Consider the following 26,673-nt stretch of genomic DNA (forward strand, 5'->3'; position numbering starts at 1 on the left):
TCAAACAGTAAAAGTGCTGTATGACTTTATATAAACAAGGAAATAAATAAATCTGGAATTGGATTTTATTTGGAAGATAGGTTAAAATTGAGAGTATCTTTAAAGAAGTTATCGCTAACCCTTTGAAAGAGGCAAGCATTAAGAGGAATTTTCACAGGTATCCTACCTAGCTTTACTAGTGCTTTCTTCTCCCTGGTTCTAGATGTAGTAACAAAAGAATAAGATAAAAACATCAAGGGATTCCTTTATTTCTTTTGATCTCATGAATAGGTAAAGGAGTCTTAAACTTTCCCTTCCCTCTTATTATCAGCAAGGGTCTACTATGATTCTTGTCTTTCAGAGAGTGGCATCATTTATTTTCTTCCCCTTGATGCTTTTAGTTTTAAAAACAAAGAGTTGTAGGACTCAGTTGTTATCAAATGAACTATCTTCTTGGCAGCTACTCTTTTAACCTTGTTTTCACTGAAAATTTCCCCTTGTTGCTGCTGTATTTTCCAGTTTTTATGTGTATATGGGTTTATGTATGGAAATGTTTTGATTTGTGGGAGATAGTAAGAATCTAAATTGAGGCAAGTAAAATTTTATAGCTTTATGGTTATCAGCAGTGAACAGACACATGAACCAACAAAAGTCTTCTAATTTTAAAATATGAAAATTTTAAAAATATAACTTTCTCTATGTGTGTATGATGGTATGCCAGGGTATGATAGGCACACTATCACTATAGGATAGTAATTAGTTGGTAGTCGGTGATAGCATTTAGGATATGTGTCTATAAAATTCTTATTTTGTGTGATGGGTGCATAGACATCTATTATATAATTAAAATGTAAAGAATAGTTCTATATATGAACCACTGAAGAGAAAAACCAAGGATTATTAATGGTCTAAATCTTTACACTCAGTGCTCCAGGTGAAGGGAACAAAGATGGAAACGAGAAATTAAATATGCTTCTAGATAAATGGCAGTCTTTACTGAGTGGTAAATGAAAATAAGAAATGAGAATCAGAAATCAGAGACATCAGAAATCTGAGTCATTTCACCTTCACACTCTTCTCCATATGGTTCTTTCTGAACATTCACTTTTTTTTCTTTCACTTTTCTAATCCTTTCTCTCCATTAATTCCCCAACCTCCGTCTCTACCCACCCTATTTCCTGAAACCTTTTGACTTGGCCCTCTGTGGATGTTAACTGTCCATAATTACAAAATTGCCTATATCTTCAAGCTCATTTAGAATTTTTTTTTCTTTTCTTTTATTGCACTCTTTCTTTGTTATGGACTTCAAATTTTTGAAGATAAGATTTTTCCTCATGGTTTTTTCTAGTATGCCCTTCACAATTTTTGATAGTTTATGATGTTGATGCTTTTTATGTGATTATTGACATCTATATATAGGTTTTGGTGAAGTGTCTATATTCTTTGCCAATTACTGTTGAATTTACTTATTCTGAATAGAAATCCTTCATTGGATATGTGAAGAGAGAAAGGATTATCTTTCCAGGATTCTTGAGAAATTAGTGCTTATTCAGCAAGAATTTTGTGTCTTTTCAGCAGATTTGTTCCTCCTGTATTGTGTAAATCTTTAAAGGGACTGAAGAAATGTCCAAAGTTAGTTTAGTAATGGATATAGTTGATGTCTGGATTGCATAACTTGTTTTACATGTTTTTTTACCTATCATGTGAAAACACCAACCCCAGCAACCTGGCAGTTAGAGAGTAGACTTGAGTAGTTTATGCATATGGTTGAGTATATGCTGTAAATACATATGGTTTCGTGGAAGGATAAAGGTGTGGATTATGTATGTATTAGAAAGGGAGAACTCACTGAGAAAGTGACCTTTCAGTAACAATCTGAACTAGGTGAGGGATCATTCCCTCCATTATGTCCATTATGAGGTACATAAGAATGAGAACGGTTCTAGGCAGAATCCAAAAACCCTGAGGTGAGGATACTTGCATGTTGGCTAACAGTTAGGAGGCCAGTGAGACTAAAGCAAATGGATAAGAGAGATCATATGAAGGAGTAAATGATGGGCCAAGGAGTTATAAGCCATTTTAAGTATTTTCTTCTCGAAACCACTGGAAGGTTTTGAGAAGTCAAGAGATGAAGTGGGCATAGACTTAGATTTTTATAGCGTCATGCTGACAGCTCCGCAGAAAGCAGAAGGTAGGATGTAAGGGTTTTGCATTTTGGAAATGTTCTTAGATTATTATAATTTCCTTCCTTCTGTTTTACTTATTTTTTTTTAGAACTTTTATTAGATGAATATTGGATATATATAACTTCTTTTTAAATTTTCTTGTATCCCATTTTGTATTTAGTTTCTTTTTTTGTGGAGATTTTCTTAATTCTGTCTTCTAATAATTGTTTAATTTATTTGTAAAATAGTTTGGTTTACCTTTATATTATAAAATATAACTTTAGAAAAGTGCGTAAGACCAATATGAAGGTTAACAGAGTATGAAATGAATACCTGTGCCACCACACCTTGATCAAAAAATAAAACGTTTCTTTTTCTAGTTTTCTTTTGCCTGTTTCTGAACTTCGTTTATATGGAATGATAAAGTCTATATTCTTTTGAATATGGCTTCTTGTATTAGTCAGGATTATCTAGGGATATCTGTAAATAGTATGAGATTTTATAAAATTGTTTTATGGGACCGTGGGGATGCACGAGTCCAAATTAGGTAGGGCAGACTGCAAGGAAAGGGTCCTTGTTGAAATTCCCAGGAGACGATGGGTACCTGAAGTAGAGATGGGAATTCTCTCTCTGAACTCTTGCTATGTATGAAGTAGGTATTTTACAGATGTGGCTGAAGATCTAAATTGAGGTTTTAAGTGAGTTTTGAAGTTCATGTCTCTCTGACTTCAAATCCCACGTTCTTTCTGTTTTCTGTATTGCTTCTGCTCAAATCAACTATTGTAAATAGAAAATACTTTAGTTGGTCTTGGAAATTTAAACATTAATGGTTACCATTTATTCTAATTAAATATCTTATCCATAAATGTATGCCTCTGTATATTTACATATTTGTATACATAAATTTCTCTTTCCTAAGCTTTCTGAGATTTTTAAAAACATAATAAACTTTCATTATTAATAACATCCTAAAGTAATGTAGTACAATTGTTACAACTGGTGAATATTGAAGCATTGCTATAAACCAAGATCTGTAGTTTACATGTGGTTTACACTTAATTCCAATGCCCTAAAAATGCTCTGTATTCTATCTGTTTCCCTCCCTCTCCCCTCAGAATCTCTGATAACTACTATATTTATAAAAGTGTTAAATGTTCTTCAGTTACTACAACATTAACAAGTTTACTTTGTCCATGGTTGTGTTCCCCCTTATGTTTTTTTAATTCGTACAGCAAAATTATTTTGGAATTCATTTATGTTGTTGGGTGTATCAGTATTTCATTCCTTTTTTATATTGAGATATAATTCATATATCATAAAATTCACCATTTTAAAATGAATTTTCACAAGGTTGTACTGCCATCACAACATCTGTTTCCATTTCTCTTATGTACTTACCTAGGAGAGGACTGCTTTTTAAGAATATTAAATATATATTTTTTTCTCTCAAAATGACTGGTAAATGTATAAAGTCTTCCAGTATAGAACATTTGAATCATGTATATATATAACTGCTTTTTTGTTGTTGTTCAATCACAGGTTGATTTTTTTTTTAAACAAATGAATTTTATTGATACGTGTTAATAAAGAATATAAATTCATCCGAAGTTTATAATCAGTGGTATAATCACACAATTGTATATTTATACCTCAGTCAATATTAGAGCATTTTCATTATTTCAATAATAAAAAAAAAACCAACACAAAAGAAAATTCTTTACCTCTCAATCTCTCTATGTCCCCTGATATACATAGCTGCTATTTCTGGCTATTCTTGTACAATTATTTATTAATTTATTAAGCAGTTTTATTAGGTATATTTATATACCATATGATCTATCCAAAGTGTGTAATTAAGGGCTATTCATATAATCACAATGTTGTGCATTCATTCCAACAATCAAATTACTCGACTTTTCATTACTCCAAAAAGAAAAACTTCACGCCCTTTAGCAGTCACCTCTCAACCGCTCTATTCTTCCCCAGCCTTACATAATGCCTAATCTAATTTTGTCTTTTTTTTTTTTTTTTTGAGGTCCCGGGGGCCAGGGATTGAAACTGGGACCTTGTATGTGGGAAGATGGCACTCAACCACTGAGCCACATCAGCTCCCCTAGTTGATTTTTTCCATTTGTTTTGCAAGTTGTTTGTTTTTGGTTTTTCAGGAGGCACCAGAAATTGAAACTGGAACCTCCCATGTGGGAGGCAGGCACCCAACTGCTTGAGCCACATCTGCTCCCCTAATTTTATCTTTTTTTTTCTTCATATTTTTTTATTTTTAAAGAAGCTTTATATGCACCCTCGTCTGTTTGCTCATTGATTTTGCTTGCTTTCTGTTTGTCTTCTTTAGGAGGAACTGGGACCTGAAAACTGGGACCTCCCATTTGGGAGGTGGGTGCTCAACTGCTTGAGCCACATCTGCTTCCTGAATTTTTTCTTTATAAATTGATTTATATTTGCATTTTATATAAAGAGAATCGTACAGTTTGTAGTTCTTTCACTTAGCATAATTTTTTTTGTCTATTAACATCTTGTAGTATTAACATATATTCAGTTTCAAAGTAAAATGGTCTTTTTTTTGTCTTTATTTTTTTAATATTATATTAAAAAAATATAAGGTCCCCATATACCTCCCACCCCCCTCACCCCACTCCTTCCCCCATAACAACAATCTCCTCCATCATCATGAGATACTCATTGCATAAAATGGTCTTATATATGCAATTTTACCCATATTTATATTTCATATGTGGTATTAGGATGCTGTACATTCCCATGTTACATTTTTTAGCTTTCCTTTCAGTAATACACATGACCTTAGACTTGCGCTTTAAACCACTTTCATACCCATATAATAGAACTGCTAGTTAAAAACTTCATGTTGTGCCTTCTTTGCTGCCTTTTCCTGGTCATATTTGTTCTAAATAAAAGTACTTTTTCCTAGTTAATATAGAATTTCCATATTCATTTAAACTGCAAATAATGCCATATGTATGGTTTGGGACTCATCCTGCTTTCTTTGTTTCCCATTTTATAATATTCTCTTTGACTTTCTAGAGCTCTTATTGGTCAGCTGTATTGTATGAGAACTGGGCTACAAAAATTTGATGGTAATGTGGCTGAGTGAACATAGAAATGAATTAGAATATAAAGCATTCTCTCATAGAATTTGTGCTAGACAAGTTTCTAAATACTTGGAATATTGTTGGAATTGTATATTAAGTAATGCAGTCAAGGCATGTAGCAAGCTTAAGTTCAAAACTCTTTCATTGAAGATGTTAGACATAATATTTAAAAGACTGCAACGTATATTAGGAATATAGTGGAAAGTAAATATCCACATATAAGAGTACCAGAAAACTTTTTAGTGTTGATGGGACTGTGTAATTTGGGAGAAAGTTTTGGAAAGTAAATCAGCAATATTTATTACAATTAAATACATTTAGCAATCCAACACATGCCCTTTGACTTAGTATTTTCACTTTTCAAAACTGTGTCATCAGAACAAAAGTACCGGTATATAGAATATATTTTGGAGACTGTTTATTTTCAGATAAACTGAATGCATACCAGTGGGAATAATTAAATAAATTGTATTGTAACCATTCCATAGAAAATTATGCAGCTCTTAAAAAGCAAGCCAGAGGTTTGTTTTTTTGACCTGGAGGGATTTTCATGTTGTATTGAGTGAGGAAAAATAAGATGCATCAAAATGTGTATATTATGATCCCATTTTTGTAAAACTGCTAAATTTAATGGTAGACATATTTTGCTTATGATTGAATGACTTTAGCCATAATTATGGAGGTAATTTCAGGTTATTAATATTGACTGCTTTGACATAAGAGGAGTAAGGAGGGAAAATATGGCAGAATGTAAAAATATATATCATATTTATCACTGGAAAATGTGAAAAACTCAACATAAATATAATTATGGACAAGACTCATGGACAATTGAAAACAGTATTTGTCTTTTGTATGAGATTCTGCATGATTCCATTCATGTTTGTAGTTTTGCAATTAAAATGAGAAAGAGATCCCTTATCCTCAGTGCTTATTTTAAGGTTCTCTTTTTTTCAGGCAACATTTCTCCAGAAAGATTAGGCTAAAACTTGTTAAGTCTTCATGTTGTAGTATAAGCAATAACTCCTATATTTGAATTAATTAACCTTTTGAATGAATTGGATTATTTTCTATTGTTCTAATTTGTGTATTTTCCGAATTTCATACCTCTAGGTTGAAAGAGTGGTGTAATTGACATCTGTATACCCATCATGCAGACTATTAATATTTTGTCATATTTTGGATAGAAAAAAGGAAAAATCCACTCTTAATATCCATTGTTAATGTCATGTTTACAGTTTATATCCTTTTGTTTTTTTAGATTTATTTTATTTTATTTATTCCCTCTCCCTGCCACTTGTGCTTGCTGTGTGCTCTCTGTGTCTGTTTGATGCGTGTTCTTCTGTGTCTGCTTGTTTTCTCTTTAGGAGGCACCGGGAACAGATCCTGGGGCCTCCGACATGGGAGAGAGGCACTGAATTATTTAAGCCACACCAGCTCCCTGATCCGCTGCATCTCTCACTGTCTCTCCTCTGTGTCTCCCTCTGTTGCATCATCTTGCTGTGCCAGCTTTCCACAGTGTGGACCAGTTTGCCTTTACCAGGAGGCCCCAGGTTCTATTCCTGGGGCCTCCCATATGGTAGACAGGAGCCCGATTGCTTGAGCCACATGCACTTCCCAGTTTATATTCTTTTACACTGATTATTTTTCTTATTGCTTAGATTTTTTATGCAGGTATAATTTACATGGAGAAATTAATAGATTTTATCTATAACAGTTTGATAAGTTTATGTAAGGATATACCCTTGTAACCTCTACCTCTTTAAAGATAGAGAAATTTTGATTACCCCAGAAAATTCTCTCTTGCCCTTTAGCAGCCACCTTCTCTTCCTCAGAAGCATTTGCGTTTCCAATTTCTTTCACTCAGAGAGCGTAGTAGTCCTTGTTCTTGATGTAGTGTGTATCAGTAGACCTTTCCTTTATATGAATATACTACAATTTATTTTTCTGTTGATGGAATTTAGGTTGAATATAGCTTGAATATTAATGTGAATGAAGCTGTTATGAACATTCTCGTACAAGTATTTTTGTGTTTTGGGATTAACTTTGGAGTATGCTGAGACAGATCAACAATAGAATTTTTACTATGTGAGGCTCTAAGTTCTATGAAGAAAGATAACTAGGGATAAGAAGATAGTGATGGAAGATGGTCTTAAAGACCTCTGATTAGAGGATATTTTGAGCAGAGACTTAAAAGCATACAAGTATAGAGTGAGATGTGCTTTGGAAAGAAATAAATATAAGGATTATCTAGTTCATAATGAATGAATTATTGTTAAAAATAGTGCAAAAGTAACAATCTAAAGTTGTACAAAACAAAATATATTGCCTACAAATTGACAATAGAATCGACCTTTATGGCTAAAATTTAGATCTTCAAAATTGTCTGCAATTAGAAAGTACATACTAAGAAATCAATAAGTAAAACTGAACATGAACAAACTGATTGATGAATTAAATATCAATTGGATTGTTATTTGCCTTTGGAGCTTATTTTGGACCCAGGCAGAAGTGGTTTCTATTTATGTCTTGGAACCTTTAAGGCTATTTTATGAACTTAAACTCCTAGATTTAAATGAGTTTACGATGGTTGTATGGTTGGGGATATTATATTTAGCATTTTATGACATGAAAACTGTCTTGAACTTTGTTGAGTGGGAGAGGAATTGGTCGCTGTGAGGGCAAGCCCTTTTTCATTACTTTAATTGTGCGATTTATTAGGATTTTGAGCTTTTTATAAATGTTTTAGTGTTATAGGACAGACTTAAAAGGATAGAGGGAGTTTAACAAAAGGACTTTGCAACAGGATTGCAATAGTTTTTATATTTGGATTTACCTAGTTGCTTTTCATTTTTCATTTTCAGTCATCATGCTACATTCTGTTAAATGCTGTAGAACAGGTGTGTGTAATGTCATTCTTTCTATTGTACTTGCAAATAAATACACAATTTTATATATAAAGTTAATCCTCTACAATTTAGAGGATTATATTATGGGAGGTTAATGACTCCATTAGGCCTCATGGAGAGTACATGCTACTATTTATATTGCACAAAAAATCAGGTTAAAAGCGATGATGTTCATGGGATTCTAGAATTGTACTAACAATTATTCAAACCATCCAGAATAAAATTATTTGAAGCAGGGTTAAGGTTTTGTACATAGTTTTTCAAATGTGAAGTAAGAATATTTTTTACTCTAAGCTCTGCCTCCAATAAATTTGGAGGCTTTGTTAACATTTATTTGTTTTTTTGTATTTTCTATTTGCATAGATTTTCTTTTTATTAATACTAGGTGCTTCAAGGGTTATGCTATTCTTAAGTTAGAGCTTTTATATGGCAGTTTAAAATTTTTGCTGGGCTTACCTTCTCTGGATATAACTGAACAATATAAATCTTTGGTAAAGGTCATGTGATGAACTTTCTATAGAGCAAAGTTGATATACAAGAGTAAATCATTGGAAACAAGTGAAATTCTTCGATTCAGGATTTAGAAAAGCATAACAATCGAACCTTCTTTCCACTACTGTTTGCATTTTAAAGACAGAATCTTTCAGTCATCAAAATATCGAATTGATATATATAATCATTGTACAAACTGTAAAGACCTTGCAGAAATCATGAAGGAGAAGGAAAATAGTTATTGTTGAAGGTGAAGTTATTAATGGTATTAATTTTTCACATTATACTTAGTAAAGTATGATGGAGTGAAAAATTGGCTCTGTATAGGTGAAGTTCAATTGTAATTTGGAACATAAGTATTGTGAGCTTCTTACCAATACATTTTAAAAAAATCAATTTTATTGATACATATTAATAAAGCATATGTCATCCAAAGTGTACAGTCAGTGGTGTCTGGTTGTGCATTCTCTCTCTCTCTCTCTCTCTCTCTCTCTTCCCCCCCCCTTTATTTTTAAAAGCTTTTTATTTGGAAATAATTATAGGTTTACAGGAAGATATAAAGATATTACAGAGAGGTCCTGTCTACCCTCCACCCAGTTCCCACAAAAGATACATTTTATATAGGCATAGAGCCATGTAAAACCATGAAATTGATGTTGGTATAATGTATGTGTATATTTAGTTCCAGGTAACTTTATCACACATGTAAATTCATGCAGCCACCACTGCAGTCAAGGTAGAGAACTACCTAGTCTATCACCACAAAGATCTTCCGCATGCTACTACCCCTTTATAGTTATATTCAGCCCTTCCTCCATCATCTTTAACCCTTAGCAAACATTAGTCTGCTCTCTGTCTCTATAATGATTTTTTCAAGATTATTATATAAGTGGTGCTTGACTTAATTTTGTATAAGATATGAAGTTTAGGTCAAAATTATTTTTTCCCCTTTGGATTTCCTATTGCACCAGAACCATTAAATGGAAAGAGAATTCCATTGAATTGCTTTTACACTGTTGTCAAAAATCATTACACTGTATTTGTCTCTATTTTGGTGTTTTCTTCTATTCCATTATTTTTTGTGTCTATCCTTCTGCCATGCCACTTAGTCTTGATTACTGAAGTTATATGATAACTCTTAAAATATTGTAGTGATTACATCCATTTTGTTCTCTTTTTTCGATATTATTTTAACTCTTCTAGCTCCTTTTTCTTTCCATATAAAGTTTAGCATAATTTTATTTATATCTACAAAAAATCTTGCAAGTATTTTGATCTTTTTATGAAGTTATATCAATTTGGGCAGAATTGACATCTTCCAATCCATTAACATAGTTTGTCCTTTCATTTCTTTTACTAGCAGTTTGTAGTTTTCAGTTTCTGTGCATGTTTTTTTTCCCCTTAACCTCCCCCCCAGCAGACATACACACAGTTTCCTCTGTTACTAACATCTTGTATTATATGTTTTTTTATAATTGATGAGCCAATATTATTATTATTTTTTAAGATTTCAGCTATTTTTTTTTAAGATTTATTTTTTATTTCTCTCCCCTTCTCCGCCCCCCCCCCCCCCAGTTGTCTGCTCTCTGTGTTCATTCACTGTGTGTTCTACTGTATCTGCTTGTATTCTTGTCAGTGGCACCAGGAATCTGTGTCTCTTTTTGTTGTGTCATCTGTCATCTTGCTGCATCAGCTCTCAATGTGTGCAGTGCAATTCCTGGGCACGCTGCACTTTTTTCACTCTGGGCGGCTCTCCTTACAGGGTGTACACCTTGTGCATGGGGCTCCCCTGTGCAGGGGACACCTCTGCATGGCACGGCACGGCACTCCTTGCACGCATCAGCACTACGCATGGGCCAGCTCGTCATGTGGGTCAGGAAGACCTGGGTTTGAACCTTGGACCTCCCATGTGATAGGTGGATGCTCTATCCGTTGAGCCAAATCTACTTCCCTTGATTATTAACTAAAGCCCATAGTTTATATTAGGGTTCACTATTTATGTTATGTAGTTCTTTGTTGCTTTTTTTTTAAGATTTATTTTTTATTTCTCTCCCCTTCTCCGCCCCCCCCATTGTCTGCTTTCTGTGGCCATTCACTGTGTGTGTGCTTCTGTGTCCTCTTGGATTCTTGTCAGTGGCACTGGGAATCTGTGTTTCTTTTTGTTGTGTCATCATGCTGCGTCTACTCTTCATTTGTGCAGCACCACACCTGGGCAGGTTGTACTTTTTTTACGTGGGGCAGCTCTCCTTACAGGGCGCTCTCCTTGCGTGTGGGGCTCCCCTATGCTGGGGACACCCATATGTGGCACGGCATTCCTTGCGTGCATCAACACTGCGTGTGGGCCAGCTCACCACATGGGTCAGGAGGCCCTGGGTTTGAACCCTGGACCTCCCATGTGGTAGGCAGGCGCTCTATCAATTGAGCCACAACTGCTTCTCTTCAGGTTTTGACAAATGCACAAATGTAATGTATCCTCCATTACAGTGTGATTTCCGTCTCTCTGAACCCCTGCCAATGACTGGTCTTTTTATTATTTCTATAGCTTTGCCTTTTCCAGAATTTCATTTAGTTGGAATCATACCATATTGCTGGTTACTTTCCCTTAGCAATAGGCTTAAGTAGAAATTACGGTTCCTCTATATTTTTTGTGGCTTGAGGTCATTTCTATTTATCACTGAATAATATTCCATTATATGAATTAATCATAGTTTATCAATTCACCTATTGGAGGACATCTTTACATCCAGTTTTTAGCAATTACGAATAAGCTGCTATAAACATTTGCACATAGGTTTTTGTGTGGACATCAGTTTTAAGCTCATTTGGGTTAATACCCAGAACATGATTGCTGGATAGTTTGATAAGGCTTTGTAAGAAACTGCCAGACTGTCTTCCAAAGTAGCTGTACTGTTGTTTGTAATTCCCTAATGACATGATGTTGAACATATTTTCACATGCTTATTTTGCTATTTATATATCTTTATTGAGGTGTCTACTTGGATCATTTTCCCATTTTTTAATTGGGCATTGTACGTTTTCCCTATTGTTGAGTTTTAAGAGTTCTTTGAATGTTTTGGATACGAGTCCTTTATCAGATAAGTGTTTTATCTCCCAGTCTGTAAATTTTTTTTTACATTCTCTTAATAGTGTCTTTTGCAGAGCAGAAGGTTTTAAATTTAATGAAGTTTAGTTTACCATTTTCCTTTTATGGTTTGTTCTTTTGGTGGTATATCTCAAAAGTCATCACCAAATCCCACATCAACTAGATTTTCTTGTATAGTTTTATATTTTACATGTTGAACTATGATCCATTTTGACTTACTTTTTGTGAAAGGTATAAGATCTGTGTTCATTTTCTTTTGCATGTGGATGTCCAGTTATTCCAGCACCATTTGGTGAAGAAAATATCCTTTCTCCATTGAATTGTTTTTGTTCCTTTATCAATTATCAGTTGGCTATTTCAAGTGAGTGTATTTCTGGGCTCTATTCTGTTCTGTTGATCTGTTTGTCTATTCTTTTACCAGTTCCATACTGTCTTGATCACTGTAGCTTTAGAGTAAGTCTTGAAGTCAGGTAGTCAGTCCTCTGACTTTGTTCTTGTGCAGTTTTAGGTTGACTGTTCTGGACTTTGCCTTTTTATATAAACCTTAAAAAAAAAAATTATCCCCCTCCCCCATTGTCTGCCCTCTGTGTCCTTTTGCTGTGCATTCTTCTGTGTTTGCTTGTCTTCTCTTTAGGTGGCACTAGGAACTGATCCCAGGACCTTCTGGAGTGGGAGAGAGGTGCTCAATCTCTTGCATCACCTTAGATCCCTGGTCTTTTGTGTCTTGTCTGTCCTCTGTGTCTTGTTTTGTTGCATCATCTTGCTGTGCCAGCTCTCTGCTCGGGTCAGCACTCCTGTGTGGGCCAGCACTCAGCTCTGGCCAGCTTGCCACACAGACCAGCACTCTGCATGGGCCAGTGCTCCACATGGGTCAACTCTCTGCTTAGGTCAGCTTACCTTCAGCAGGAGGCCCAGGGAATCGAACCCTAGATCTCCCATATGGTAGACAGGAGGCCAATTGCCTGAGCCACAGCTGCTTCCCTTCATATAAACTTTAGAATCTTTTTTTTCAATATTCACAAGATTACTTGTTGGTATTTTGATTAGAATTGCATTGACTCTATAGGCCAAGTTTGGAATGATTTAATACTATCAATGAACATGGAATATTTTCTCACGTACATATTGTACATGTATTGCTACATATTGTACCTATTGTACATTTTTGGTACTAATGTGAGTGGTGTGTTTTTTATTTAAAATTCAATTGTTGAGAAGTGGATGCAGCTTAGTAGTTGAGCACCTGCTTCTCATGTATGAGGTCCTGGGTTCAATCACCTGTAACTCCTAAAAAAAAAAAAATTCAAATGTTCATTGCCGATATATAGGAAATAATTTCTTTTGTGTTTTAGGAGTTTTTTGGTTGATTATTTGGGATTTTTCTACATAGATAATCATGCCATATGCAAACAAAGTTTGTTTTCTTGACTAGTTTTGGTCTTAAGGTAACAGTGGGGGAAAAAAGGTAACATGGGTCATCCTTATGCTATTACTGATGTGAATGGGATTGTTCTGAGACATTACTTATGTTATTTTGTAGATACTCATGCTTGAGTTAAGAAAACTTATCTTTATTTTCTTTTGTTCGTATGACTAGGTATAGAATTTTTTACTTTTACTGCATCTAGTGATATGTTAATATGATGAAATACACTAATAGATTTTATGATGTGAGACTATTATTTGGATAAATCCAATTTTGTTGTGAAATTATATATATATATTTTAATGCAGTACTAGCTATAGTTTTACTGATACTTTGTTTAGGACTATTTATTGTATTTGTGTATACCAGAGAGAATCACCCATAATTTTAGAATTTTTACTGTCTTGAACCACCTAGTTTTGATACATTAGGTAATTAGTTGGTGAGGTGCAGAGTGGTTTTTTGATTTCATGGAAAATGTGTATAATAATGAAAAAAGACTTTAAAAATGCTGGTTCATTGATTTTAAAAAAATACAGTCTATTTAATTTTTAAATTAAATTATTTTTATTTTATTTATTTTTAGGAGGTACCAGGGTTTGAACACAGGACCTCATACATGAGGTCCTCATACATATAGGTACTCAACCACTGAGCTACATCTACTCCCATGGGTATAGATTTATTTTATTTATTTCTCTTCCCTTCACCCCTGCCCCATTGTCTGCTGTCTTGTGTCTGTTCACTGTGTGTTTTCCTATGTCTGCCTCTGTGTGTGGCACTCCTGGGCAGGCTGCACTTTTTTCACACGGGGCAGCTCTCCTTGCAGGGCGTACTCCTTGTGCGTGGGGCTCCCCTATGCGGAGGACACCCCTATGTGGCATGGTACCCCTTGCATGTGGTAGCACTGTGCATGGGCCAGCTCACCACATGGGCCAGGAGGCCCTGGGTTTGAACCCTGGACCTCCTATATGGTAGGCAGATGCTCTATCAGTTGAGCCTCACCTGCTTACTGGTTCATTGTTTTTAATGGATATAGGTTCATCTAGGTTTTCTATTTTACTTTGGGTAAGTATATAAATTGTATCAATTTATAAAAAATGTTTTGCTGTCTCTTAGTCATGGAGTATACAAGATTACTTCTGAGAGTGTATATTTTATTTTATCCTCCTTATCAGGTGCTCAGAAGTGTGACAACTTTGCTGAAAAAAGGCCCCTCCTTGGTGTTTGTAAGAGCATTGGATCTTCTGGGTAAGGAAGTTTCTTTTTAAAGTCTGAATCATGGTTACAAATGAACTATTTGTATTAGCATTCCAGAGGAAACTTTGATGTCTTAAAATTGCTGTAACTATATGACTTTTCTCATAAGAGTTAAGAGGAAAAAAGTAAAACTTATTTAGGGTTTTCTCAGGCACTAGCCCTGTTATTTCTCTGCTCACTTTTTCTCATGTTCAGAATAGTATGTGCCTGGTGCTGTTTTATTAAGATGTATTGACATACTGTATAATCCATGCAAAGTGTACAATCATTGACTTTTAGAATAATCACAGAATTGTGTATTCATTACCAAAATCAATTTTAGAACATTTCATTACTCCAAAAAGGAAAAACTCCAGACCCCTTCGCAGTCACCTCACAATCCCTTTATCTTTCTCCAGCCCTATAAAACCATTAATTAATTCTGTCTTGATAGATTTATTTGTATTTACATTTTATATAAATGGAAGCATGCCATATGTTGTTCTTTGTGTTTGGTTTCTTTCACATAACATAATGTTTTTTAAAAATTATTGTAATTTAAAAAATTTAATTAGAGTACTTATAGGCTTACATAAAAGTTATGGGAAAAATACGGCATTCCTATATACCCCTCTGTTGTTGACACTTCACATTGGTGTGGTACTGTTGTTTCAATTGATGAGAGAATATTAAAATACAATTAAAATAACTATTATCTTTTATAAAAACAGTTTTGCTTTAAAGTCCATTTTGTCCAGTATTACTATAGCTATTCCTAGTTCTTTGTTGATTACTGTTTGCATGAAATTTTTGGGTTGAATCAGGCATTAAGCCTTGAGAATATACTGTATATTCAGCTAACACTGTGTTGTATTTGTTATGTATAAATGCATGAAAACTCAGTTGCTTTTCCTAAGGAATTAATGATATGGTTGCAAGAGAAGCACAACATTTACAAAATTACTATGAAATAATGATGTATAATGGGTATTCAAAGAAGGGAGATGAGACAGTGTGCAAGGATTAATGAGAGAAGGCTTTATGGAGAAGATGGGACATAGGCTGGATATTAAGGAATGAGGAGTTTTACAGTAGATCAATAAGGACTTCCAATGTAAATTATAAAGCTATAGCAGTAGAACAGAAAATGGAGAAATTACATGTAAGAATGATGAGTGGTTGTGCCTTTGAACTAAAGTCATTTGCAGAATAGGTAAAAACAACTGTTTCAGTGGTCTGGAACTCAACCAAAGGCTTATAACACTCTGAGAGGTGTTTTGCTTGAGAAACTACTGAACTTTGCCTACAAAGAGTGGGAGTCTATGGCATTCTTGACTTGGGCTTCTCCTAAACCCATCACCCTCCTCCCCTTCCAGCTTGGTTGATACAGAGGTTCTGCCAGGTTCGGAAAGACTGTGAGAACCAGCAGCTTCTATATTATGGTTTAAATGAGCTCACTCAACTTGGAGTGGCAGGCCAATGCTTCTTTTAGATCATGGGTGGCTGAGGCTGCATGCATGTGTGCAGAAGAGTCAAGAAAGGACTGAGGGGAAAGTAAAAGCTGGAAAAACAGACTTATCCTTGAATGTGCTCCCCTATTCGTACACACAAATAGCCTTATTGACTTGGTGTATTTGAGTTAAACCCATATTAAATCGTTGGTTGATCTACATAGACACAGGAAGCCAGTCTTTAGAATAAAAACAAAATAATAATAAGACAATAAATAAATTGAACCTGAGACATCAGTAACTGCTCCTTGTAGAGAAAGATGGATTTCATAAGATATAGAGCTACCATACTATATTATATAAAATGTGTGGTTTTCAACATAAAAGTTAGACATGCAAGGAAACAGGAAAGTATAACATACTGAGGGGGCAGGGAAGCAGATAATAGATGTTAGAATTTATAGATAAGGATTTTAAAGTCGATATTATAAATATGTTCAAAGAATTAAAGGAAACCCTGTTTAAAAATTAAAGAATCAATAGGTGATGAAATTTTCTTGGGCCAACTCATCACGTGGGTCAGGAGGCCCTGGGTTTGAACCTTGGACCTCCCATGTGGTAGGTGGATGCCCTATCCGTTGGGCCAAATCTGCTTCCCTACATATCTGTTAATGTCACAAGCCCAACAATACATTGTCACCCACATTCTTTGTGCTGTTATTGCAAAAGATAATACCCATATATTATACTTCTATATCTTATTGGGCCCAACAATGCAGGCATATGTGTTATTTTATAAAATTGTGTTTATAAATAAACTTTTATTGTAGAATATTTTAAATTTACAGAAAAATCATGAAGAAAAAATATTGATCCATTAATCATGACAAATGTACCATATTAATGTAATTTGTTAAGAGTAGGGTAAACTGATATAGGGTGTATAAGAACCTTCTGTACTATCTTTACAATTACGTTTTAAGTCAGTTGAGGGAAAGGAGAAAAAATGTGCACATATACCAAATACCATTGATTGTGTACTTTGGATGGATTATAGACTAAATGAATTTCAATAAATTTGCTATACAGTCATCCTAGTCCTTTATTTGAAAATTAGTTATGCTTTGTATGAATGAGAAAAGCTCTTAATCTCAGGAGCCATATGTATTGCACCCGTCAGTGCCAGTGGGACACAAAATCCTAGACATCTCTCCCCTTCCTTTGGAGAGGTACAAGCTGTGCAGGTTATCTTCCAACTCCCTGGCACATGTACTAGTGAGTACCTGGTGGTTTGCTTATATTCACAGTATTTCCTATGAAATAATTCTTGGAAAAATCAGTACAATTTTTTAATATATAACTTCATTTTTATCAATTTGTAATGCCTTTTCAGTTAAGTGGGGAAATTAATATGGGAAGAATCTTGGTTCTTTTTCATATTTTATCCTTTAAAATAAACATATTGCACCATGCCCCCAATTTTTAAAAAACTTATTGCATTGATGACATCCATTAAATGCCTGCCATCTTACTTCAACATGTGGCAACTGCCTTGGGTGAGAAAATACCTCTTAAGGTACCTTGAGTTGGATTCTTTAGGCCTTGTAACTGTAAGGGTTTACCCCAGATAAATACCCTTTATAAAAGCAAAAAAAAAAAAAAAAAAAAAAAGCCTTTGATTTCAGTATTCTAGGGTTATTTCATTTTTTTTTGAGACTGTACCATAATCATTACAGATAAGCCATTTAAAGTCTTGGAACTGGATAATATTTATTGTTCTACTAATCCAGGGATTAAGTCAATGCCTTGTGTGATAATTTGGAAGACAGAGGGGAAACATACTGTACTAAGGAAACCAAAGTTCATTGTATTTTTGTATGCTAAACAGATCCTAGAATGTAGCTGTTTGTTATTAGAATCTTGTTGGCTACTCTGAATATAGCACAAAAGTAACATTATTCAGCAGCTTACGGCAGACCTTAAGGAATGTTTAACTCATTAACATAGCATGAGTCTAAATGACATACATTATGCGGCATGAAGAGGTGACCTTTACATGGAGAGAATCATAGAATATTGAAAGTGGAAAGAATCTTAAAAACCATATAATTTAACTGCCTCCTGACACTGATAAAGAAAGAAGTTTGGGAAGCGGACTTGACCAAATGGATAGGGCGTCCGCCTACCACATGGAAGGTCCATGGTTCAAACCCTGGGCCTCCTTGACCCATGTGGAGCTGGCCCATGCGCATTGCTGATGCGCACAAGGAGTGCCCTGCCCTGTGGGGGTGTCCCCCGCGTAGGGGAGCCCCACGTGCAAGGAGTGCACCCCGTAAGGAGAGCCGCCCAGCGCGAAAGAAAGTGCAGCCTGCCCAGGAATGGCGCCGCACACACAGAGAGCTGACACAGCAAGATGATGCAAGAAAAAGAAACACAGATACCCGGTGCCACTGATAAGGATAGAAGCGGCCACAGAAGAACACACAGTGAATGGACACAGAAAGCAGACAGCTGGGGTGTGGGGACACCCCCACGTGGTGAGCCGAATGCCCATGCAAGTGCCTGTGTGGTGAGCCAAGTGCCCACACTGTGAGCTGAGTGCCCGCGTGAGTACCCACGTGGTGAGCCAAGTGCCCACATGAGTGCCCGCGTAGTGAGCCACTGCCTGCGTGGTGAGCTGAGTGCCCATGTGGTAAGCTGAGTACCTGCATGAGTGCCTGTGTGGTGAGCCAGTGCCCGCGTGGCAAGCCAGTGCCTGCATGGTGAGCCTGGTGCCTGTGCAGCAAACCGAGTTCCTGTGTGGTGAGCCAGTGCCCACGCAAGTGAGTCACGCAGCAAGATGATGGCGCAAAAAAAGAGTCAAGGCGAAGTGCAGCAGAGACCAGGAACTGAGATGGCGCAATTGACAGGAACCCTCTCTCCACATCAGAGGTCCACAGGATCGAATCCTGGTGAATCCTAGAGGGGAAAGATGAGGAGAGAAGGCAAAAAGGGAAATAGATACAGGAGATCACACAGCGAATGGACACAGACAGCAAAAACAGCAGGGCAGGGTGGGGAGGGGGAGAGAAAGAGGGGAATAAAAAAAAATGTTAAAAAAAATATATGGGGGAAGTGGCTGTGGTGCAATCAGTTGGGCTCCCGCCTATCATATGGGAGACCCTGGGTTTGCATTCCAGGGCCTCCTTGTGAAGGCAGGCTTGCCACATGCTTGGGAGAGCCACTGGCCCTGGTGCCACGGCGTGCCACCTGGCCCATAAGTACCCCGGAGAGCCGACTCAGCAAGGTGATGCAACAAAAAGGGAGACAAGCAAAAATGCGGAAGTGCACACAGTGAACCACACAGAGAGCAGGACAGGAAGTAAGCCGCAAGGGGGGGTGTGTGAGGAAAAAAAAACAATAGACAGAAGACTGCCCAGTGAATGGACACAGAGAGCAGACAGCATGCAAAAAGTTGTGGGGAGGGGAGCAGATGTGGCTCAAGTGGTAGAGCTCCTCCTTCCCACATGGGAGGTCCCAGATTCAGTTCCCAGTGCCTCAAAAAAAAAAAAAAAAATATATGTATATGTATATGTATATGTATATATACACACACACATATATATACACACATATATATAGGTGATTCCCATATACTCCACACCCTTCTCCTCCCAATCTTTCCCCCATTAACAACATCTTTCTTTAGTGTGGTATGTTTGTTAAAATTGATGAACATATACTGAAGCATTGCTCCTAACCATGGACTATAGTTTACATTATAATTTGCACTTTGCCTTGCACAATTTTATAGGTTTTGACAAAATGTGTAATGGCCTATATTGCCATGTCATGCAGGACAATTCCAACGTCCCAAATATGCCCCCTTGTTATACCTATTCTTCTCTCTCCTTCCCCTTAGAAACGCAGATGGCCACTGCCTTTATATCAATGATCTAAGTTCTTCCATTCCTAGAATAATAATAATAAATGTACTTTAGTCCATAGTTGCATTGGCCCCGTTATATGAATCTTCAGTCTGTTTATATGTTGGCTAAAGCAAACATTTTAAAATAATATGCACATGTCAGTCCAGAAGCAGCAAAAATTACATCTCACTGAGGCTATGTTGTACTTTACTCTATCAACTATATCTATATAAGTATCATACAAGAAAACCATCAAGCAACACAGTGAGATTTAGCAAGGTTTTATTCTTGCTAAATACCATATAGCTACATAAACAAAAGATTTTCCCAAAAGAATTGCTAAAAAAATAATTGATTCGGAAATGGTCATGGATATTCATAACGAATTGCTAAATTTTCTTCAATTTTGTCTTTAGGATAAAGACACAAAACCATCAGTATTCTTTTCTCAGGCTTATTCACAATATACATGCCCTATTCCACCAGAAGTAGAGTAAGCTTGACTGTATGGAATTCCACAAAGTCAGAATCTCCGCAGATGTTCTTTCCCTTTTGATTTTCCTTTAATTTGCAGATCTTGTAATCTAAGCCTGAAGTTGACTGAAACATTTAAACCAGTATAACAGTGTCAGCCAAAAACACAATCTGTTTTCCATTTATATGTCAAGACTGCATCCTTTTTGGTGACTAAAAAACTGTTTTGAAATGATTACACAGAGAAACTCTGCAAGGTCTTTAGTATTTAATGAATTAGTTCTAGATGGAAAGATTTAAGTTGTAGTGTAGGTCTCCGACCTTTGTATTTTTCACTGTATTGTATATTCACATGAAACTATATGACAGTAAAGTATCTCCCAAAAAACATTACTGCAAAGGAAAGTCTTCACGGCTATTCATAGAGACTCATTACATAGACACAAGCGTCCTCTGAGCACAGAGAGGGACAGGAGTGGGATACATTACAATGGGGTACGAGATAACTATTGTGGTGGTAGATATGCTCATTATCTTGATTGGAGTGATGGTTTCATGGGTGTATACATGCCAAAAGTTATCAAAATATAAAATTTAAATATGTGCAATTTTAAATCTACTTGAATAAATATATAAATATAAATACTGGGTTAGATCATGAAGCTCAACACACCTGTAGCAGAAGTGCTGGATAAGATGGTGTTTTAGTTTCCTGGTGCTAAACCAATACCATGCAATGAGTTGGCTAAACAATGGGAATTTACTGGCTCAACGTTTTGAGGCTAGGAGAAGTTAAAAATCAAAGTGTCATTAAGGCAATACTTTCTCCCAGAGATTGCAGCATCTGGGGCTGGCTTCCAGCAATTCTTGGTCCCTGGCTTTTCTGTCATATGGCAATGAACATGGCAGTCTTTCCTGGCTTCCTTTTTGGGGGGATGGTTTCTGCTGACTTTCAGCTTCTGGCTACTCCCTCTCTTTCTTGTTCTGTGTTTCGATTTCATTCTGCTAATAAAGGATTCCAGTAACAAAGGCCTGTCCTCATTCAATTGGGCCACATTTTAAGATTAAGACTATGTATGTAATCCATTGGGAAAATATGATTACATGAAAAAACTCTATCTTCTAAATTTATACACCTCCAAATTTGGCAATATATGTTAGACTCAAAAAAAAATATGTACATATTCTTGGTACATAGCTCCAAGCCACAACAGGTATATTAAATACTGTCTTGAAAAAAAAAGTCTGAAACTCCTGGTAAACTCTGTTCCCTGGCTATCTTTCCTATCTCTGACCCAAGTAATAAGTGCACCTAATATGTATCAGACGTTATACTAAATACTGTCTTGAAAGCATTGCCTCATTTAGTCCTCAAAAGATTTCAGCACAGTTACATACTACCCACCAATTTACAGACGAGTAAACTGAGCCTGAGAACTTTTGATAATTGACTCTAGTTTATTACAGTTAGTGATTTATATCCAATTCTTTGCAACTCAAAACCTTTTGTTCTTTCTGTTATTCCCTACTTCTGTCTGTAGATTTGGGTGTGTAAACGAATGTTACACAGTTACAACTGTAGGCTTAACATAAATATCAATAGATAAGAGTTCCTCTTAGATTAGCACTACAGAAGCTGCTACTGAAGGCCCAGAATGTCATCCAGAATATCTAACGCCAAGACTTTTTTACGAAGTAAGAATAACCAGGCAAAATTAATTTAAATAATTTAAATTCAGGTATGTATGGCAAGGGAAGCATAGAAAGATTGAGAGGTGATGAATTTTTTTGTTTTCTTATTTTATTTTAGTATTATTATTGGAATAATGAAAATGCTTTAATAATAATTGAATTGAATGCACACACAACCGTGTGATGATTATACCAAATAACAATAATTGTACACTTTGGATGGATTATATGCTCAATTAATATGTAACAATAAAATTGATTTTTAAATAAAAGAAATTAATTTAAATAATATATTTTAATACAATATATCCACAAAGTTATCATTTTTATATGTGGCACTAACCATGTTTTAGTTGCTCAATAAACACATGTGCTTGGATAGAACAGGAGAAGACTAGTTAGCTAGCTAATACTTCTAACCACAGTAAAACATCTTTCATAATTGGACTCAATCTTCATAAACCCTGCACAGCTTTATCAACTAAGTTGATGTAATATTCTAAACCCTTTGTTGTCATTTCAACATTCTTTTTTATTTTATTTTATTTTATTTTTTTTTAATTTTTTATTTTCTGTGTGGGAAAGGATGATCTTGAGCCTGCGGGGAGCAAGCGGGCACCAGACTTCTCCAAGTCCACATCTTTTTGCCTCCAATTCTTATGTGTCCAAGGACAAGAAACCACCGACACGCCTTTGTAGGAGGGTATTTCAACATTCTTGATAGTAGCTTTTCCAGGGGTAGATTCCATCTGAAGAAACCACTTTTCTTTGCTCATTCATAAAAAACAGCTTGTCATCCATTCAAGTTTTATCATGAGATTGCAGCAATTCAATATCTTCAGATTCCATTTCTGTTTCTAGCTCTCTTGCTATTTTCACCACATCTGCAGTTACTTCCTCACTGTAGTCTTGAACTCTTTAAAGTCATCCCTGAGGGATGGAATCAACTACTACTAAACTCCAGATAATGTTGACATTTTGACCTTCTCCCATGAATCATGAATGTTCTTAATGGCATCTAGAACGGTGAATCCTTTCCAGAAAGTTTTCAATTGATTTTGACCAGATCCATCAGAGGAATCACTATCTATGGCAGCTATAGCCTTACAAAATGTATTTCTAAGAACTTTAGAAATTTGAACTGACTCCTTGATCCATGGACTTCACAATGGATGCTGTGCTAGCAGGCATGAAAATGACATTAATCGTATTGTACATCTCCATCAGAGCTCTTGGGTGACCAGGTGCAATCTCAGAAAACAGTAATATTTTGAAAGGAATCTTTTTTTTTTTTTGTGAGCAGTAAGTCCCTATAGTGGGCTTCACATGTTCAGTAAACCATGTTATAAACAGATGTGTTGTCATCCAGGCTTTGTTGTTCCAAGTACATAGTTTAGGCAGAGAAGATTTAGCATAATTCGTAATGGCCCAAAGATTTTCAGAATGGTAAATGAGCAATGGCTTCAACTTGAAGTTACAAGCTGCATTAGCTCCTAACAAGAGAGTCACCCTGTCCTTTGAAGCTGTGAAGCTAGTCATTGACTTTTCCTCTCTAGCTATAAAAATCTGAGATGGCATCATCCAATAGAAGGCTGTTATGTCTATATTGAAAATCTACTGTTTGGTGTAGCCAGCATCATCAATTATCATGGCAGATCCCCTGGATAACTTGCTGCAGCTTCCACATCAGTACGAAAGATTCCTTATGCCCATTTGTAATTCCCTGCTCCTGACTATTATTATGTGGATATATCACAATGTGATTATTCATTCACCAGTTGGTAGACACTGGGTTGTTTCCATGTTTTGGCTTTTACAAATAATTCTGTTGTGAACATTAATGCGCAAGTCTTTGTATAGACATATGCTTTCTTTTCTTTTTTTTCTCTTGGGCAAATACTAGGCGTGGAATGGCTGTATCATATGTCAGGTGTATGTTTAGCATTTTAAAAACTGCCTAACTTGGGAAGCGGACTTGGCCCAACGGATAGGATGTCCACCTAACACATGGGAGGTCTGTGGTTCAAACTCCGGGCCTCCTTGACCCATGCACAGTGCTGATGTGCGCAAGGAGTGCCGTGGCACACAGGGGTGTCCCCCCGCGTAGGGGAGCCCCACGTGCAAGGAGCGCGCCCCGTAAGGAGAGCCGCCCAGTGTGAAAGAAAGTGCATCCTGCCCAGTAATGGTGCCGCACACACGGAGAGCTGACACAACAAGATGATGCAGCAAAGAGAAACACAGATTCCCAGTGCTGCTGATAAGGATAGAAGCAGTCACAGAAAATAACATAGCGAATGGACACAGAGAACAGACAACCCAGGGGGTGGGGGAGTGGGGGGAGAAATACATTAAAATAAATAAATAAATAAAAACTGTCAAACTACTTTTCAAAGTAGTTGTACCATTTTACATTTCTATCATTACTGTATGAGATTTCCTGTTCTTCTACATCCTCACCAACACATGGCCTGGTTGGTCTTCTTAATTTTAGGCATTCTAATAAATAATAATATCTCTTTTGGGAGTTTTATTTGCTATTCATTTGTGGTGATGATTTCATGGGTGAACACATGTTATACTTACCAAGTCATATACTTTAAATTTAAATACCTAATTTATTATATCTCATTTATAACCTCAAAGATGTTGCAAAAAAAGCTTTTCTATTAAAAGTTATGATTCTGTGTGTGGGTATGACATCACTATATTGAAGAAGTTGTATTACTAAATAAAATTCACAGCATTGTAATGTTTTGTACTACAACTAACAGCAATTGAAAACAAAGTACACTAGCATACTAAATGCAGAAAATTATAAGGAACGATGTTCTTGGCTCAATTTGGCCATGTGCTCAGGCTTGTTAGTCCTTAGGTGTGTTTATAGTTCAAATGATATCTATACACACACAAATAAGCTCTTTACTAATAAAGCATACAATTCATCCAAAGTGTAAAATCAGTGGTATTTTGGTATAATCACATACTTGTGCATTCATCATTTTAATCATTATTAGAGCATTTTCATTATTGCAGTAATAATAAAAAACAGGTTGTGGACTTGGCCCAGTGGTTAGGGTGTCTATCTACCACTTGGGAGGTCCGCGGTTCAAACCCCGGGCCTCCTTGACCCATGTGCAGCTGGCCCATGTGCAGTGCTGATGCGTGCAAGGAGTGCCATGCCACGCAGGGGTGTCCCCAGCATAGGGGAGCCCCACGCGCAAAGAGTGCGCCCCGTAAGGAGAGCCGCCCAGCGCAGAAGAAACTTCAGCCTGCCCAGGAATGGTGCCGCAGACACTGAGAGCTGACACAACAAGATGACGCAACAAAAAGAAGAAACACAGATTCCCATGCCACTGACAACAACAGAAGCAGACAAAAAAGATGCAGCAAATGGACACAGAGAACAGTCAACGGGGGGCGGGGAAGGGGAGGAATAAATAAATAAATAAATAAATCTTTAAAAAATAATAATAAAAAACAAAAAATAGACAAGTAAACAAGAAAATTATTTACCTCTCAGTCTGTGTTTTACCTCCTGTACATAGCTGCTATTGCTGGCTATTCTTGCACAATTATTTATTAAGCAGTTTTATTGAGATATATTCAAATACCATATGATCTATCTATAGTGTATATAATCAATGACTTTTAATATAATCACAATGTTGTGCACTCATCATCACAAAAATATTTAGAATTATTTCATTACTCCAAAAGGAGAAATTCTTTTTTTAAAGGTACTATTAGATCTTGGTTTTTGTCTTCTTTGCAGGATGATGCAGGGGCCACAGTTTTTTTGTTTCTTGGAACAAAGATGTAGGGAAACTCCTTTTGGACTTGTACTTAGCCGAAAAACTAGAAAAAAATTACCATGTGAAGTTTTGTTTTATGTTTATAACCAGATTGCTTACTATTATTTTAAAAATAAACTTTCTGGCCATAATAAGATAGTAGTCACAACTAGTGTAATATCCTAGGTGCAAGATTTAATTTTGTTTCTGTTCTATGCTTGTATTCATTTTTTTTAAAAAAAGTCTTTTGAATGCACTATATACTTTTATGTTAAATTATTTTATCCTTCCTTAGGAAACAGTTGTAACGTGGTTTTTTCTTTGCATTCAAGTAATTCAAATGCAATACACAAAGAAAGTTGATACAATGGAGATAAATGGCATTAATTAGAGCAAGGGGTGGGGAGGATGGGGGAGAAAGAGGGAGAGAGAGAGGGAGAAAGTGCTTATGGAGAGGAATGAGGATAGGGATGCAGAAAAAAGAGGTACAATTTTTTATGTGCCACTTTGGATTTTTTTTAAACATATCATTTTTATTTGTACATATTAGTAAAGCATATAATTCATCCAAAGTGTACAATTTTCAGTGTTTTTTTTTTTTTTAACTTTTAAGTGCTCAAATATTTGTAGTGTATTTAGGTTTTATTGCTTGTTTGGTTGCAACAGTTCATTTTCCTCTGGAAAAATAAAAAAAATTTAAAGATAATATTAAATTTGCATGTTATAAGACAGCATCATTTCATATTTTATTGTAAGCTTCATTTTCTGATTTTTTTAAATTGTAGGGAACACATTCTGAATGCATCTGTTTATCAAATTTGTCCATTAACCTTTCTCAAACAGGGAAATAAAACTTGTTTATGATGAATAGAGAGCTTGATGAAAACAGCTGCAGTGCATACCTCTGAGAGCCACTTGT

General features: G+C 35.9%; 1 protein-coding gene and 1 non-coding gene across 13 annotated transcripts in view; one reads left to right on the top strand and one right to left on the bottom strand.

Annotated features, from left to right (window-relative positions):
* Positions 1–26,673, top strand: part of BCAS3 (BCAS3 microtubule associated cell migration factor) — a 586,860-nt gene that overhangs the window by 82,761 nt on the left and 477,426 nt on the right. For all 12 annotated transcript variants that reach the window (XM_071210528.1, XM_071210535.1, XM_071210533.1 and 9 more), the window contains one exon: positions 14,378–14,450. In XM_071210528.1, the coding sequence (XP_071066629.1) occupies positions 14,378–14,450 (73 nt within the window). The remainder of the gene's footprint in view (positions 1–14,377; positions 14,451–26,673) is intronic.
* Positions 22,536–22,667, bottom strand: LOC111762276 (small nucleolar RNA SNORA38). Its single transcript, XR_002795435.1, has one exon. It is a non-coding gene; the product is annotated as a small nucleolar RNA SNORA38 (small nucleolar RNA).

The sequence above is a fragment of the Dasypus novemcinctus genome, chromosome 21, assembly GCF_030445035.2.
Source record: "Dasypus novemcinctus isolate mDasNov1 chromosome 21, mDasNov1.1.hap2, whole genome shotgun sequence".
In the NCBI taxonomy this organism is placed as follows: domain Eukaryota; kingdom Metazoa; phylum Chordata; class Mammalia; order Cingulata; family Dasypodidae; genus Dasypus; species Dasypus novemcinctus.